The sequence below is a fragment of the Lethenteron reissneri genome, chromosome 17, assembly GCF_015708825.2.
Source record: "Lethenteron reissneri isolate LAM-NWPU_2019-01 chromosome 17, ASM1570882v1, whole genome shotgun sequence".
Classification (NCBI taxonomy): Eukaryota; Metazoa; Chordata; class Hyperoartia; order Petromyzontiformes; family Petromyzontidae; genus Lethenteron; species Lethenteron reissneri.
Window position 1 is genome coordinate 2,330,802 of NC_083795.1, and position 15,805 is coordinate 2,346,606.

Sequence of the window (15,805 nt, forward strand, 5' to 3'; positions counted from 1 at the left end):
TAAAAAAAGGTGTCAGTTTTTGTTGCCAGATAAAAGGGTAAAAAAACAATTATCATTTTTTTACTGGCAAACGAGGTACCAATGGTGACTGCCGTTTTGCTTCAAGAGAGGTGGGGGGGATGGGGGAATGGGGGACAGGGCACACGGGAGAATGGGGGGGGGCTGGGCGTGGCTTCGCGGCGAGAGGCGTGGCTTACGAGTGTGGGCGGGGCGAGCCCTGCAAGGGGGTGGGGGTGGTGGGGGGGGCCGTTGCTGCTCCTCGCGCTCGCAGTTGAAGGCGAAGCGCGGCTCGCGGTGCCCTCGCGAAACTCTCTCCTCGTCACTTGCTGCTGCTGCACCCTCCCGCCAACTAAAGTCGTCCACTCTCCATCCTCATCCATCCTCCTCGTCTCGTGCAGCCGTCACCTCGTGGACTCGACCCCACGTGCCCTCGGCGTTGGCGCTTCGACTCGACCCAGAGACGCGCCGTTCGGGTGAGTGAGTTCGCGTCGCGCGAAGCTTCCTTTGAAGACAAATGAGACACGGCGGCTCAATGATGGGCGCTGCGGAGTGAGTGGGTGAGTGAGTTGGTGGGTCAGTGAGTGGGTGAGTGAGTGGGTGGGTGAGTTGGTGGGTCAGTGAGTGGGTGAATGAGTGAGTGAGTGGGTGAGTGAGTGGGTGGGTGAGTGGGTGAGTGAGTGGGTGAGTCAGTGGGTGAATGCATGAGTGAGTGAGTGGGTGAGTGAGTGAGTGGGTGAGTAGTGGGTGAGTGGGTGAGTGAGTGGGTGAGTGAGTGGGTGGGTGAGTGGGTGAGTGAGTGGGTGAGTCAGTGGGTGAATGCATGAGTGAGTGAGTGGGTGAGTGAGTGGGTGAGTGAGTGGGTTGGTGAGTGAGTGGGTGGGTAAGTGGATGGGTGAGTGTGTGGGTGAGTGAGTGACTGGGTGAGTGAGTGCATGGGTGAGTGAGTGGGTGAGTGAGTGGGTGAGTGAGTGGGTGGGTGAGTGAGTGAGTGGGTGAGTGAGTAAGTAAGTGAGTGGGTGAGTAAGTGAGTGGGTGAGTGAGTGGGTGAGTAAGTAAGTGGGTAAGTGAGTGGGTGAGTGAGTGAGTAAGTGAGTGGGTGAGTAAGTGAGTGAATGAGTGAGTGGGTGGGTGAGTGAGTGAGTGGGTGAGTAAGTAAGTGAGTGGGTGAGTGAGTGAGTGAATGAGTGAGTGGGGAGTGAGTGGGTGAGTAAGTGAGTGAGTAAGTGAGTGGGTGAGTGAGTGGGTGAGTGAGTGCCGGGCGAGGGGGTTTGTTGTTCCATCTCGAGCCAAGAGTGTTCGTTGCGAAAGCTTCGTTTTGGAGCGAGGGAGAAACGAACAGCGACTGAAGTAGTTGGAAGGCGACAGGCGGCCACGCGGGTTCTCGACGTGATGATATTCACGCCGGCTGGAGGAGCCAAGCTCGCCCCGGTGCTGATATAACAAAAAATTTACCCGTAAAAACAAAGTTTTCACTATAAATCCTTTATATGCGTGGCGGCTAGAGTTATCTCGTCCTCTGGCTTGAGATGGCTGCCACCTATGGGTCAGATGATTGCCTGCCACCATTAAGCAATTGGTAATTAAACATAATTTATTTTTTCCTAAAAAGTGTAAAATTTTGGAAAAAAAATTTCCACGAAAATAAATTGTCACGCACAACGAGTCTGTGTGCAAAATGTCAGCTCGATTGGATCACGGGAAGTGGGTTAAAAAATCGACCGAAAGATTTGCACGGTCGTAAGCGCGCAAGCAAGTGAACTTAATATAAAGGATTTAAAAATAAGTGTTTACTTTGTCAGGAATGAGGCTTCACATTCGTTTATAACGGTGCCGAGGCTCTCACAGCCTGGGTCGGTATCTACAAGACATGAGACGTTTGTTTGTGGTTTACAGATATAAGTAGAACATGTGCGCCTTTAACCCTATTTGTAATTACACTTTTAGTTCGTTGAGTATTTTTTTCTTAAAATGTATTTATAATATAATTGTTATGATGAGTGTCTGCTGCTGCTTCTGCTGTGTCCATGGTACCAGCACTTTGAGGTTCCAGATGAAAAGCGGCTATATAAATAATATTATTATACACACTCTGGGAGCAGTACTCCGTTTTTACGGTTCATAAAACGAGTGCATCCCTTGTGATTATTGTAAAACCCCATTGGCAGCTGACTGCTGGATTGGAGACCAACTCACGACCTCTCACGACACACCACCACCCAACAGGGCCGTGTGGGTCATTGCCAGGGTGGAGGGAGCGGTGGTGCAGCGGTTCGCGCGCTGCGCCACGATTATTCGAATCGGTTCTGGGCCTCCCCTAAGTCGACTCCGACTTAAATGAGTACCTGGTGCGGGGAGACAAAGGCGCTCGGGCGTTGTTGCTGGCCACCCCACCGTGTGTCGTGGCCGACTTGAGTAGGCGCTCGCGAACAGCACTTGCCCCAACAGAATGTTAAGACAATACGGGGGACAATAGTTGTCGTTGGGATGTTTGACCATACTTCACCACGCTCGTCAACACTGTAATTCAGTACTGTACTCGGCTTGGACTTTCAGGAGAGACCAGGGGTCTCTTCTACCCCTTAGAACAGATGCCAAAGTCGAGGTTACCGAGAAGAGGCATAGACTCGCATTTCAATGATTCGATTTTTGTCCAGTTTTTACCCATCCTATTTGTGTTTCTTGTTATGTTTCGTGATTTATTTGTAGATATTTGTCCACTCCGGTGGGATAAATGTAACAATTTGGTGGTGTCTGCTTGTTGGGTACGGTCGTGGCTATTATAATGCTGCTGTTTGTGTTATTGTTTGAGTTGTGGTTATGTAGCAGTCATGGTTGTGCTTATATAGCAGTCATGGTTGTGCTTATATTGTGACTAAAGTTGGAAAATAGTTGTATGCCTGTTGCTAATATTTATACACGCGGAGTTGATGATACCGAATTTAGATGATCATGTTGATGTCGATTGAAAGTTTGGCAAGTGTGTGTCTTGGGCGGTGCTGTTTGCTCTATCAATGTCGCTCCAGGCACACTCAGTGCAAGTCCTCACTCTTGTATATGTGTTCGTGATATTTCCCAGGGCTAACAGTCAGACTAGGGCACTTTATCATTGTATATGACCAACAACCACACAGAGACAAAGAGCCCAGGTATTGTACACATCCTCCAAAGTGACCAACGTGTAGACACCCATGGTTGTTAAGTGCAGTCTCCAACTCATATCCACTCTATATCTGGTCTTGTTATTGATGTGCAATGAAGAAGGGCCATATGCCAAAACATCGCCTATTATAGGCTTTTCCTTTTTTAAGGCTACAGCGTTATTGACAAATGTGTTCAGTGTTTTTGTTCACGTGTAGACGAAGGCATTGTTAGGATTCTCAGGAATCTCTGCTGTTGCTCAAAGCTCACAGAGCCAGACGTAAGGCATCTTGAGCATTCTTAGGGCTCAGTGTTCACGCACCAGGCGCGGAATTCTGAGGTCTCGCTATCGGACACAATTTATAATGTGGAGATTTGCTGTTTCAGGTTGTTAGGGCCTCCGCTGCGAGAGATTAACAACTCCGCTGGAAGATAGAAAGTGGTGAAATAAACTTCAAGTAGACAACAACGACGGGGTATCAGCATCCGATGGATTTTGAACAAAATTATATTTGAATTTAATTCGCACTGTTTTTGAAAATAATTTTTATGTCTAAGTTTATTTGACCGCTCGCTTTATTCCAGTGGAGTTGTACATCTTTTGCAGTGAACGCTGCAGTAAAACTCCACGTTATAAACTGCGTCTGATAGATTTGACTGGCATATTGGAAGTGCCTCTCTGTTGTGTGCACTGTGTATAATGTTTATTTTTCTCATATCTCTCGTGTCTCTAAGGCATCTAGTGTCTTTGGTGTTTCTTTTGTGTATTTCCTGTGACAAGTGAATATCTCTGGTGTCTGTCATAGGGATGCTAATGATGCATCAGTTAATTAATGTGGATTCTTAAGGCGCATGATGCGTATATGGGATCACATTCGTCAGGATTGATGTTTTTTTAATTTAGCAAATTAAACACATGGTACGCTCATGGTCCATTTAGGTTGATGGAGCGAAGAAACAACCGCAAAAAACGAAACCAACAACATGTTTAAAATACAGACAAGACGCTAAAAACGATTCAAGCAGAATATAATCATGAATCAAATCCCAGTTATTAATTGTGATCATTTGTCAAATTGATGAGCGTGTAGGAAGGGGTGGTTAATTATTTTCCTTTAGCCTATACAGCTGTGCCGAGAGTGTCTTGTGAATGCAGTCCCACTACCTAAAAACTAAACTACTTTTTTATTTTCCCAGGTAAGCCCCACTGAGCTATATAGCTCCTGTATACCGGGCGAGGTAGTTAACATCTTGCCATCTGTACAGTGTCCCGTGTACATCTCGCCTTCGCAGTGTGTGAAGTGTCATTAGTGACTGGTCTCTTGTGTGTGTGGTATTTATAGTGTCTGCAGTGTCTCTGGTGCATGCAGTGTATCTATTGAAGTGTTGTGAGGAGCGGTAGCTTAGTGGTTAGCGCAATGTGCTATGATCCGGGTTACCCGAGTTCGATTCCTACTCTTGGCCAATGCGAGTGGTGAATATCTGAACTGGTCTTGGACCTCCCCTAGGTCGGCTCTGCCTGAAATGAGTACCTGGTTTGGTATATGAACCTTATGGCGGGACCCCGGGGTCCCATAAGCCCCTGGCTCTCGCATAAACATTACATTATGTCAACAAAAACTTTGCTCTTTTTCACCAATGGGTTTGAAGGATGGTGGCACTTGTTGTCTTGTTAAACTATGCCTTTAAAACTGAAAACTACTAACCTGCAGTACCTCTATTTAAATACACTATCAAAAAATAATTTACACCCCTCTGTCAATCATCATGTTTCTCAGTGTGGATTTGTGAACACACTTTGTGTACAGTACATAAAATAGAAAGCGTTTTCAATGCGCTGTTCATATTGTAACAAGCGTTTATACCAATGTTACTCTACAGAGTAGTGGGTCGCCGCTCCTCTTATCTGCAATGATACGAGCGGTATGTGGGGACTACGGCTTAACCACAAAAAACAACCTATCTGCACAGATGCATACGAACAAGAGAAGTATTATCAAACAGGAGGAATTAACGGTGCAACGCATCTCATCTGTTAAATATCTGCAGGGAATAGGATTGTCATCGATTGATCCTGGCTGCAGACATTGGTAGGTCACAAATAATAATGAAGATAAGAGAGCAGTTTCACTGTGTTATGCAAACCGTAATGACAAATAAAGGACTTGAGTCGTGTCGGCAGTTTGAGCAGCTTTGAATAAGACTTATGATCCTGCCCATACCCGAACATGGAGTGCAGTCGCTTGCTCAGCTTTAATTCGCATTGGTAATCCTCGCTGCTGCGCTTGGGCGACAACCGAATGATCCGCACCAGGCGGGTCGAGGCGTTCATGTGCACGGTGGGACGGAGTCGCCAAAAATAAATAAGTTAATTACGATTTTGACTTCCGTTTATTCGGGACCCCGGGGTCCGACCATAAGGTGCATTTGTAAAACTTTGCACCGGGGAGACAAAATGCTTCTGACCACACCATACCCTCTTGCCGACCTTCAGGTGCTCGCGAATAGAATTTTCACCAACAGCCTGAAAAGCCTATATTTTCTTTGTCTCTTGTGTCTGCAGTGTCTGCCTATTCTGTAGTGTGTATTTTGTCTCTCTTGCGTTATCTCGCTCATGCGGGTGTGTTCTTTCTCGCGCTCCAGATCTCGACTGTGTCCCTGACGAGTGTGTGTACATCTCGATGTAAAGCTTTCGTGACTGCAGGGATTCATCTTCTTGGTTCTTTCGGTAAAGTCACGTAGAAGGGAAGTAATAAAATAATAAAAATAAAACATAATAAAATAATTTTAAACATAATAAAATAATTTTATTATGTTTTATTTTTATTATTTTATTACTTCCCTTCTACGTGACTTTACCGAAAGAACCAATGAAGATGTGTGTACATCATCGCCAAGCCCATAGATGAGCGGGAGAGAGAAGAGGGAGGTGGGCAGGAGCCGAAGAGGCCAAGAGAACGTCTGAGTAGATGATGATGGGGTGCTGGAGGAGGAGTTTGGTGAATAAGTTTGTGGTGGAGGAGGTTGATGAGGAGGTATAAAATATGTTGGAGGATGTGGACGAGGTAGTAATGGATGATACAGACACAAGGAGGATAATGGGGATTTGGCTAATGGGGGAGGGGGGGAGTGAAGGATGAGGATATTGGATTGTATAGGTTAGATGGAGGCATGGGAAGAGGGGGTTTCTTGTTGTTGTGTTGTGGAGAACAATTCGTGCCTGGTGCATTGTTTACCTGTAACACATTGGTATCTTATTCGCTGCCCTGACGGCACAGCAGCACTTCACGGGGCATTCTGTGTGTACAAATATACGCACTTGCAGTATACGCCATACGTGCACGTACTGCATGAGAGGCCTTCATTAATCGACTGCTGGATGAACGCCTCCCCGCTCGGTGACATTCAAGGTTTAACCATATTTCACAATGCTGGGCATTGTAGGTTGGTGAAAGATGTTCGGAGGAGTGTTGCTAAGGACCAGTTCATATGTCAACTGCCACTGATGTTAGCCGTGGATGTCGGGTGGCCATGGATGGGCATCGAACTCGGGTGGCTGTGTTCATAGTGCAGCACGTTAACCACTGTTCTATCACTGCACCCTACATTTGACATATAGCACTGGAGATTTTTTCTATAATATCCAACCAATACCAATACCCGCCATTTGCCACTAAGTGACGGTGATGTCACCACGGCGTCTGTGTCAGGCCAGGTGCACTTTGAGGCCAGGTGCACTTTGAGGCCACGTGCTCGCTGACAGGAGTTCTTGGGACAGACCCAGGTGCCATGGGTTGGCTGACTGAGATGACCGGTACTGTGCCAACTTGATGAATTTTAGCCGCCTGGCGCTCCACTTGTTGTTGTGAGCATCGCTCCTCTGCCCTCCGTTGTTGCTGGAGAGCGACTGTCTCCAACTTCCCAGTAGCGTCCTTCACGAGCCTCCTCCATAGAGGCCAAGTTCACTCCGCTCCACATCCTCCTGTACTGCATCAGTCCATCTCTTCTCCAGCCCAAGTCATGCCCGTTTAACCCCCTCTATGCAGCCAAACAGAAGCTATTTGGGCATGTGGTGGCTAGGCATGCGGGCTTAATGACCCAGCCAATGCAGCCTTGCCTGCCGGAGGAGCTCACTGATGGGAAAGTGTCCAGATCTTTCAAGGATTTGTGAGCTCATCAAATAATCCAGCCTGGTTAAACCCAGGATGGATCATAGGCATGCCAGCCTGAAAGTTTCTAACCGGCGCAGATGTTACAGTAAAGGGGCCCACATTTCATAAGCATAGAGAAGGGAGGACATTACTGGCCGAGAAGACCCGAAGCTTCGTGCGGAGCGACAGACCAGGTAGCTTCCAGACAGCATTGCGCAGCCGATGAAGAGATAATGCCGCCCGATTGATTCGTAGTGAGATCTCTGCTTTCAAACCGGAGCTGGTCATAAGCACGCTGCCCAGGTATGGGAAATTCTCCACTCTATAAGCAATGGTGAGCTGAGGGGGTGGAGTATCTGGTGGCGCAAAATACCCAGGAATAATATCCAACGCACAGAGAAACAGAATGCCTTGAGAAACTGCCCAAAAAGATCAAACCTGAAGTTATCAGTCTGCTTGGGAAGATGCTTGTGTATATATTGTATAAAGGTGCACAATCGTTAGCCGCGTTGCTATATGGAAAATGCAAGGTAAGATAATGCATTGTTTCTGCGCCTGGTACCGCGTCCACACACACACACAGTGCTCATTGGGGAGATGAATACCCCTCTCCTCCCCACAGTGGAGCGTACAGTGTTGTGGGAGTATCACCTTGGTGGTAGATAATTGCGTGTTTCATCTCGAGTGGGAGTCCGACTGGGATCGCGTTGTCACGAACCCATTGACCCGAGTTCAATTCCCACTCACGGCCAACATCGGTGGCGAGCAGGTCGAATGAGTACATGGTGAAGAGTGCAAAGTTCACCACTGGGGAGACAAAGGCGGCCGGGCGTGGTGCTGTCCGCACCACCCTCTTGTGTACCGTACCAGCTCGCTAACAACACTTTCCCCAACAGTCTGTATAGGCTACGTGGGGGATCTTTGTCTTTGTGTAGCTGGCCCTTTCTAATGTTGTGGCTGATAAAAAGTAGAGGCTTGCACAAAAACTGAAGTTGCTTACTACGTAGCTTGCAAGTACACTGCTTATATGCAGCATCTCTTATACAATTATACAATGGCAAAGAGTAGGTACTTTTAGTAGTGTCTATAGGTGAACATATGCTTACACTGTGTGGACAATATTTTTTTTGTCCAAATGATCCAGAGCCCATGCATATCAACGTCGGTAAGGTTCCCATGAATATCACATCTGTTTACTGCTGTCAGTGCCCAAATCCCACACGAATGTTCGTGTTGTCATTTGTTCTTCTATTTTTCATTCAACAAATGCACAGTTTAATACCACTGCACGCCGCATGTGTAGTCCTCGATTAGCGACCTTTGTTTAATCAGGGACAGCCTATACAAGCATTCTGTCATTCCAACAAGTGACAACCTTTTTAATTGCTGTTTTATTGAGTTCGATAGCTGTATTTTAATTTGCATTTTGTTGGATGAAATTTATGAAAAAACGGAGCTTTTATTTGGATTGCACCATCCCTTTCGAAGTGGAAGTCTCCATTTGTGTTCAATATGTTTGGCCACGATGCATTTTAACAACTGTTAGATATGATTAAATGTTGTAAATTTGAAGTCAATTATCTCTCAATTATCTCTCGCCCCAATCTGCACCCAAGGGCCTGCAGTTCACGATGGCGGAGGCCAATGTTGAAAACAAATCTTTTATGTCTCAGCTATTTCCACAGCATCTCCCCCCCCCCCGCGTTGGCTGAATTGAATAATTTCGACTTTCCGCCCAGTCCAATTACAATAACGAGCTCAAGACAAAGTCTCAGCGCGTTGCCACTTGTGCACTCCGGGCAGTAAATGTAAAGCTGTGCGCACTGCCGTCGTGGCATTGTATATGAGGCAGTGATGTTATCAGGGGCAGTTCTAGGAATATTGCACTGCGGGCCTGAAATGTTTGCAACATCCTGTTGGGGATTAGTGTTGCCATCTCAAAGAAATATTTTTTTAAGGGCGATGTGGTGAGCAGGCGTCGAGCTAATTGGTAATTGATTCCGCTTCTTAAACTCCAACTGCAGGGTTGACATAACTCTCCTCCTTAGTTTCCTGCGGTCTCTCTGGGGGAATTCCCGAGGGAACGTTTCATCCGACTCAAATGGGGGAGAAAAGCACTCCCCCCTCCTTTGTCGAGTTCTCCACTGAGGGATGGGAGGAGGTTGATGATGATGATGAGGAAGAAGAGGAGGAGGGAGATGAACTGGCTTCTTTCCATGCCCACTTGGTCTTGGTGGCACGACAATTGGCTGGCCTTTGGCCTTTCTATTCCTTCCTCTTAGGACGTTCTAGGTGCATCTGCAGTGCCTGCTGGATCTGTGTATTCAGCTCTCTGGAGCCTGGCAATGTACCCTGCAGCTCGACCCTGGCCTGTCCTCTAGGCACCTGGGGGACACGGATAGTGCCTGGCATAATAATAATATGCGTCTCGGCGGAGGGCAGCCCGTACTGCTCAAGCTTCACAGGGTGTTGTTATTGGAACATAAACACAACTAAGGAGGAAAAGTAATCGCTCAACTTGACAGATTTTGATGAAGGCTTATTGGCTAAAATGTTGACTTTAATAAATGACTCACTGCACAGAAAATCATTTGATTTGAGGAGGGGGGGTGGGAATTGCCAGCCCAGCCTGCTGCAATCTTGATGGTACTTGGAGTGTTTGTGGATTAGGCATGCTGATGAGAATTTGACAAATTCTGCAATTAAATATTCCTTAAAATGTCTCCCCATGGGGGCCTTTGCTAGTGCTTTAACCCTTGCAGTATGTAATTTTCTTTCAGTATTACCTATGCCTAACCAACGAATAGGTAATCACGAAGAATATTCCACGAGAGCAAATAAATGTCATTGCTTTCACATTTAAACAAAGCCAAACGTGCTTGCTTTGTGTTATGTTATAGATCATTTTGTCATGACATCAGGAACTTAAACATACATTTGTCAGTGGTAAAAAACCCATTAAATTTCATTTTATCAATCACATTGCACGTGTATCTTTAGGTGTTATGCAGGTTATATTGCGTCAATGAATAGGCAGCGTTTCAGTATTGGCTGTGACATTGTCTGACAGTGGCCTTTGACTGAACGTACATGGTCTATAATGCGATGAGACGAAACATTTTACTTTCACCTGTAACAAACAACAAGCCATGCCAGTGTTGTGACTACTGCTGATGCAAGCAAGCAGTCAAGTTTGAATATAAATGCATATTTTATTATTATTATTATAACTAGCAACCTGCATGATATAATAATGATAAGAATAATAAACGCAAATTCAGGCGCGCGTTCATGCATCACAAATCAGACGCAAAGTTCGATCGACAACTCGGGAAAGCAAACTTTGTTAGACGAGCCAGTGGCAAATGTTTCAAAGGCACGCGATTGTGCATTCAGCTGAATTTGTATTCATCGCAGTTGTGTGCTGTCATTTGAAGTCATCAGTGGAGAAGTATGTGCATGGTCATGCGTTTCTTTTTTTTTACTTGTGCGCGGTGTTGGCTTTACCATTTTTTAAAGCCGGTGGTTATTGTTTACGATAAAAAAATAAACGTTTAACGCAGGATTTGGACGTGTTGGTGTCGTACATCATCTCAAACACTATTTAAATCGTAATTATAAGGCAATACGAGCAATTAACTTTCTTAATTTCTTATCCTTTATCCAGGACTACACCGCTAAGATGCAACATCTCCTTTGCCGCACGGCCCCAGCTAATGTGATAAAGTAATTGCAGATGTTCTTGTAAATACTGATAAAACGTGTCGGAGCATCTGATTATTTTTCGTTGCAAATCTCAGATGTACTTTTTGCCCTTTAAATGTTACCGTTATGTTTTAACTGTGAAAATAGAATGCAGCCAAATACCTTATTAATATAAAATCTAGGCAACTATAGATTTGTAGTCTTTTGTTGCAATATTATTAACCATAAATCGTGTTTTACTCATATTTTTACTGTATATAAAAGGCGTTCTTTTGAGTGGCCAATAACATTTTCGTTGCGATAGAAAATACTTGTTTCAATTGCGCCTCCAGCGAGCCAAATGGCAATCCAAACAAGCAAAACATATTACGATTTTAAAACATCAGCGAACCTTTAAATTACCGTGTGGCTGATTTGATTGGAAAAATTCGTGCAACCAACCAGTGCCTTGTAATTGGCTGTGTGAACCTTTCAGATAACCCGGTGTGATTTCCTCTTAAGTGCAGCTGCAGATTATTTATTCGGTGAACTGGTATATGGCAGCCGGCTTTTTGCGTATGTGCGTTCCTGTGAAAGTGTTTAAAGTGTGTGTTTAAAATGCCCTCTTAATTTTTGCTATTGTCTTTCCAGATGTCACAGATATAAACACTCCCGCTACCCCGCAAGACTACGGGAGGTGCCACGGCCATGTGAACGTATGCGCACCATTCATCTGATCGTACGATGAGAACGAGAATCTGGACGTGAGCGTTGTTGGGACCGTGTTCGCTGGCACGGTGTGCGAAGCTTTCGCGCGGAAGACGATGGTGGCGCACCACTCCCTTGTGCGTTAGCGTTTGCAGCCTTCCCGCAGCGACGATGGCCGGTGGCGTGATGGCTTTCCCGGCGGTGTTTTTCCTGCTGGCGCTCGTCCTCCTGGCGAGCTTGGCGGGAGGTCAGTCGGGCGTGCCGTCCACCACGCTGGACTACGGGCAAGTTCCTACGGCCACGTACGTGACCGACACGAACTACGACGCCGGCGCCATCGGGACGCTCTTCTTGATGGTGCACAAGTTTCTGGACCTCGTTCAGCCGAATTCATTTCCTCACGGTGAGTGCTTTGTGAGATTGTGTGACTATTTTGAAGTGTTGGTATATATATATATATGCGGTTTATATACGTTTAGACAATATCTTATCAGGTCATCCTTTCCGTAGATTTTAAAGGGTAAATGTGCTGCTGGCGGAAAGGCCTCTACTTGAGCCAACTTTAGAGGGTCCCTGTAGAAGATATTTTGGTCGACTCTTCCATAACAGCCACAAGTCTTGGCATAGGTTTCAGCACTCACACCTCACCGCACCACACGCGACCTGCCGATCGACTAACTGGGCCCAATAAAACAAATACTTTCTTGTCTGAAGTCAGCGGTGGTTTAGCTCCAGAGAGAGAGAACGACCCTATGCATGGAAATGTGCAATTTCCAGATCTGGTAGCTCCTCCTCAAGCCTGCCAACGGAGGTGAGCACCACCCAACGGTCATTGGGGCCTGAATGCGCGATAGGAGGCACGTTTGAGACATGTGTGTTTTGCTTGACATGCTCGTGAGGTGTCATCGCTTTCTCCATGTTTTTGACATTTGAAAGAAAATTTGACTCTAAAAAATAATGCAAGAACGTTATCCTATTTTTATATGCTTTACATCTGAGGATTATTATATCCAATTATTTATCAGTATTGGATAGGTGCCTTTCATGTTTTCTCCTCTGTAAGCTGAAATCCATATATCCCCACTAGCCTGGATTTTTATCTTTTTCCACTTGGCCATGCCCTGATCTGTGTGTGCATTTCCATCCTTAGATGATTTTGCCCTTTCACTCCTTGGTGGTATATAAATTTACTGTGCACTAATTAACTTGTTTACATTAAGAATAATTTGGATATTTCACGTTTTAGTTCATCCATATATTCTCTCACCTGTTCCCATTTTATTAAGTGTCAATAGTTTTATATATTTGTAACAATAACATTTTTTCTCCATATGTGCCTTTTTTTGCTCTGAATGAATTTATATGTATGTTGAGCTTCTTTTGACTGTGAACACAATCCATCAGAGCACATATAGTGGTGGCCTCGGCATTGTACTACATATGACGGAGGCCTGGCTCAGGATTTGACTGCTCTGCTGGCTGTGGCAGATTATAAAATATCAACGATAGGATTTCTCTCCATAGCAACATGTCACAGGCTTGAGCATTAGACTGAAGTTAATTCACTTGATGGCCTTAATCTTGAGCATCTGCCGAGTGCTGTTGGTAGGAGGCATCTGTCCTCTTAATTTTAATAATTGTTTTTCCCCCCCTCCATGTTGCTGTGTAAAGAGCTGCACGCTTCTTACGCGTAGCCTGTAAATATGTCCAGTGGACCGTTGGCATTCACGAGTTTACTGTCGCGCACGGGCCTGTGTTGTGTGGGCATTGGGTCTGCCTGCCTGCCTAACATCACAAACTCCTTTGGCAGTCTTGTGCATCCTGTTTTCACCTGCTCTGCTGTTTATATTCAGGCTTCACAATGGTGTTTCCTTTGGTTGCCCAATTTCAAATCACATGGTTTATGCAAAACCTATCCGCATTTACAGTTAATTAATCGTTTTCCATTTATTTTATTTATGCAGTGGGTTTCATTTCGATAAGCGGCAGAAGTAACTGCCTGCCAGCTGGCTAGTTGAGATTTTTGCGAGTACACGTCCTACAATTGCCGTGAGCACGTCAATGGGCACGGCTCTCCGTGGTACCATTCATACGCCGGCGAAGGGCGTGCAATATGAGCCGCTTCCATCGCAACTGCGAAAGGGCAGCGCAACAAGTGCGTGATTGTGATGCTGGACAAAACAAGTTCTGTTGCCGAGTGGCTGGGATTTTCGGAACAGGATTTCTGTTGATTTTTAAACCGATTTATTAGGAGGCTAAGACAGCCTGAGCAGCCACTCTGGCTAATTACAAGACCAGTCCAAAACGGTGCTCGGATGCCCCGTCGTTGATAATTTAGTGGCCATTAATATCCACGGCATGCGATGGGAATGTCACTGTTTTCAACACGCCATTGACCTTGTTGCTGCTTTTTTTTTTACATTGTCATATTCAAACGTCATTGTACGGTGATTTTCGCGAATTTGCCCGCACCTTAAATTGTCCTCAAAAATTGTTTGAGTTTTGCTTACTTTTTTAGTTGTCAATTACCGTTTACATCTCACGATTTTGGTTTTGTAACAGTTGCCTTTCTCAGCGAACACCGCAAATATTTATTTTATATGTACATTTTAATGCAGTGCAGTTATTAAAAGAAAAAAAGCTGTAGATTTTCATGATAAAAACTAAGGGCCTATCAATAAAAAATCACGTTCACAGGTGGTGTTTTTTTTTCCAGACTCTGTGACTGTGAAACACTCTGCCTGTTTGCGTCAGGTTTCACCTTTTTAAGTCAACGATTAAGATCTCTTTCTCAAATGTAGACGTCTTATTTTATTTTAATGTCTTGTGATTATATTACTGTTTTGTTCATTTTTCCTTTTTACATTTTTTCGTGTTTTTACAAAGTTTGTCTCTATAAATGTTGGTTTTATCTTAACACGTGTGAAGTGTCCCTGAACCTTGTGATACAAAAGGCACTAAAAAGAAATAGTATTATTAATAGTAAACTTGATTAGAAATACATGGAACTATACAAATTTACATAAATTGTTGTTGAAGTTTAAAATATTGCCATGTATTTCAGCAGTGAGAATGAAGAACACATCAGTATATCCATTTAAATGATGTATGCTACTGATTGTGTCAGTGCCATGATGATGTATCAACATACATATGCCCGTGGCTTAAAATGACAATTCACTCTTTACGACACCGTCACTCTTCCTTGCGAGCGTGAAGAGTCCTCTGACCTATCAGCCATTCCACTTTGCCACTTTAGCTCAGCGATGAACCAAACAACTGGGGAGAGGTGAATTATTTTGCCAATCGTCAACAGCCCTTTTGCGGTGAAATGGTGAAAAGTCTTGTCGGACATGCAGTGTGTTTTTAACTGGCTCACTGATGTGATCTCGAGACGTAAGATTGAGGATGGCATGTGTACACCAGAGGATCTGTCAGTGAATGGTTGAAATGTATAGCCCTGCGCGAGAATCGCAATGCGACTGAGATGCGTTCTCAGCATAGCATGTGGATGTGTGAATGAGTGGGCCTGTTTGTCTCACGGCTTTTTTGTCGTTTCGAATCAAACATGTAAAACCTCACTGTGTGTGCATATTGTCGTCGTGAAACAATGGTGAAGATGCTCGAGTGTGAAAACTTGAACATATTCGTTAACAACATTGCCTTGAAAGGAAAAGTAGTATAATATGTGATGTTTCAGTCAGTGGCCCTTCTTAATAGCACATGGTATGGCCCGAATATGAAAAGTGTGTCAACTCCACAAAGACCAGTGTCATTAAAATTGCATGAGTGCTCGTTAAAGATACGTTGGCTACGCATCCCTATTTCAGGACATTTGTGAAAGAGTCTTAAGACTCCGTAGAATGTCCTTATAAAAACAAGTACTATATAGCAAGCACTAATTAAATGATATGCTATACGGTTAAATGTTCAGTGCTTTGTTCCAAAATGCATCTCGTTTTCTTTTAATTTAAAACGCAAAAATATTAAAACGTGTGCTGAGTATTTTTTTAACGGAATGCATTTCCATGAGTGAACCATAATGCTTAGAAGTTAATGCGTGTGTGCCCTTTGTGTAATACCAAAAGCAGAGCTGGACACCGCTGCTGTGGACACCGTTGTGC

The 15,805-nt window shown here is 44.8% G+C and overlaps 1 protein-coding gene across 18 annotated transcripts in view; it reads left to right on the forward strand.

Annotated features, from left to right (window-relative positions):
* The first annotated feature begins 244 nt into the window (after window positions 1–244).
* The window catches only part of PROM1 (prominin 1), a 57,499-nt gene continuing 41,938 nt past the window's right edge, over window positions 245–15,805 (forward strand). For 15 of the 18 annotated variants that reach the window (XM_061552814.1, XM_061552820.1, XM_061552817.1 and 12 more), the window contains exons 1-2: window positions 245–473; window positions 11,625–12,084. In XM_061552814.1, the coding sequence (XP_061408798.1) occupies window positions 11,853–12,084 (232 nt within the window). In that variant the 5' untranslated portion in view covers window positions 245–473; window positions 11,625–11,852. The remainder of the gene's footprint in view (window positions 474–11,624; window positions 12,085–15,805) is intronic. The other 3 variants (XM_061552822.1, XM_061552833.1, XM_061552829.1) reach the window with 1 other exon arrangement.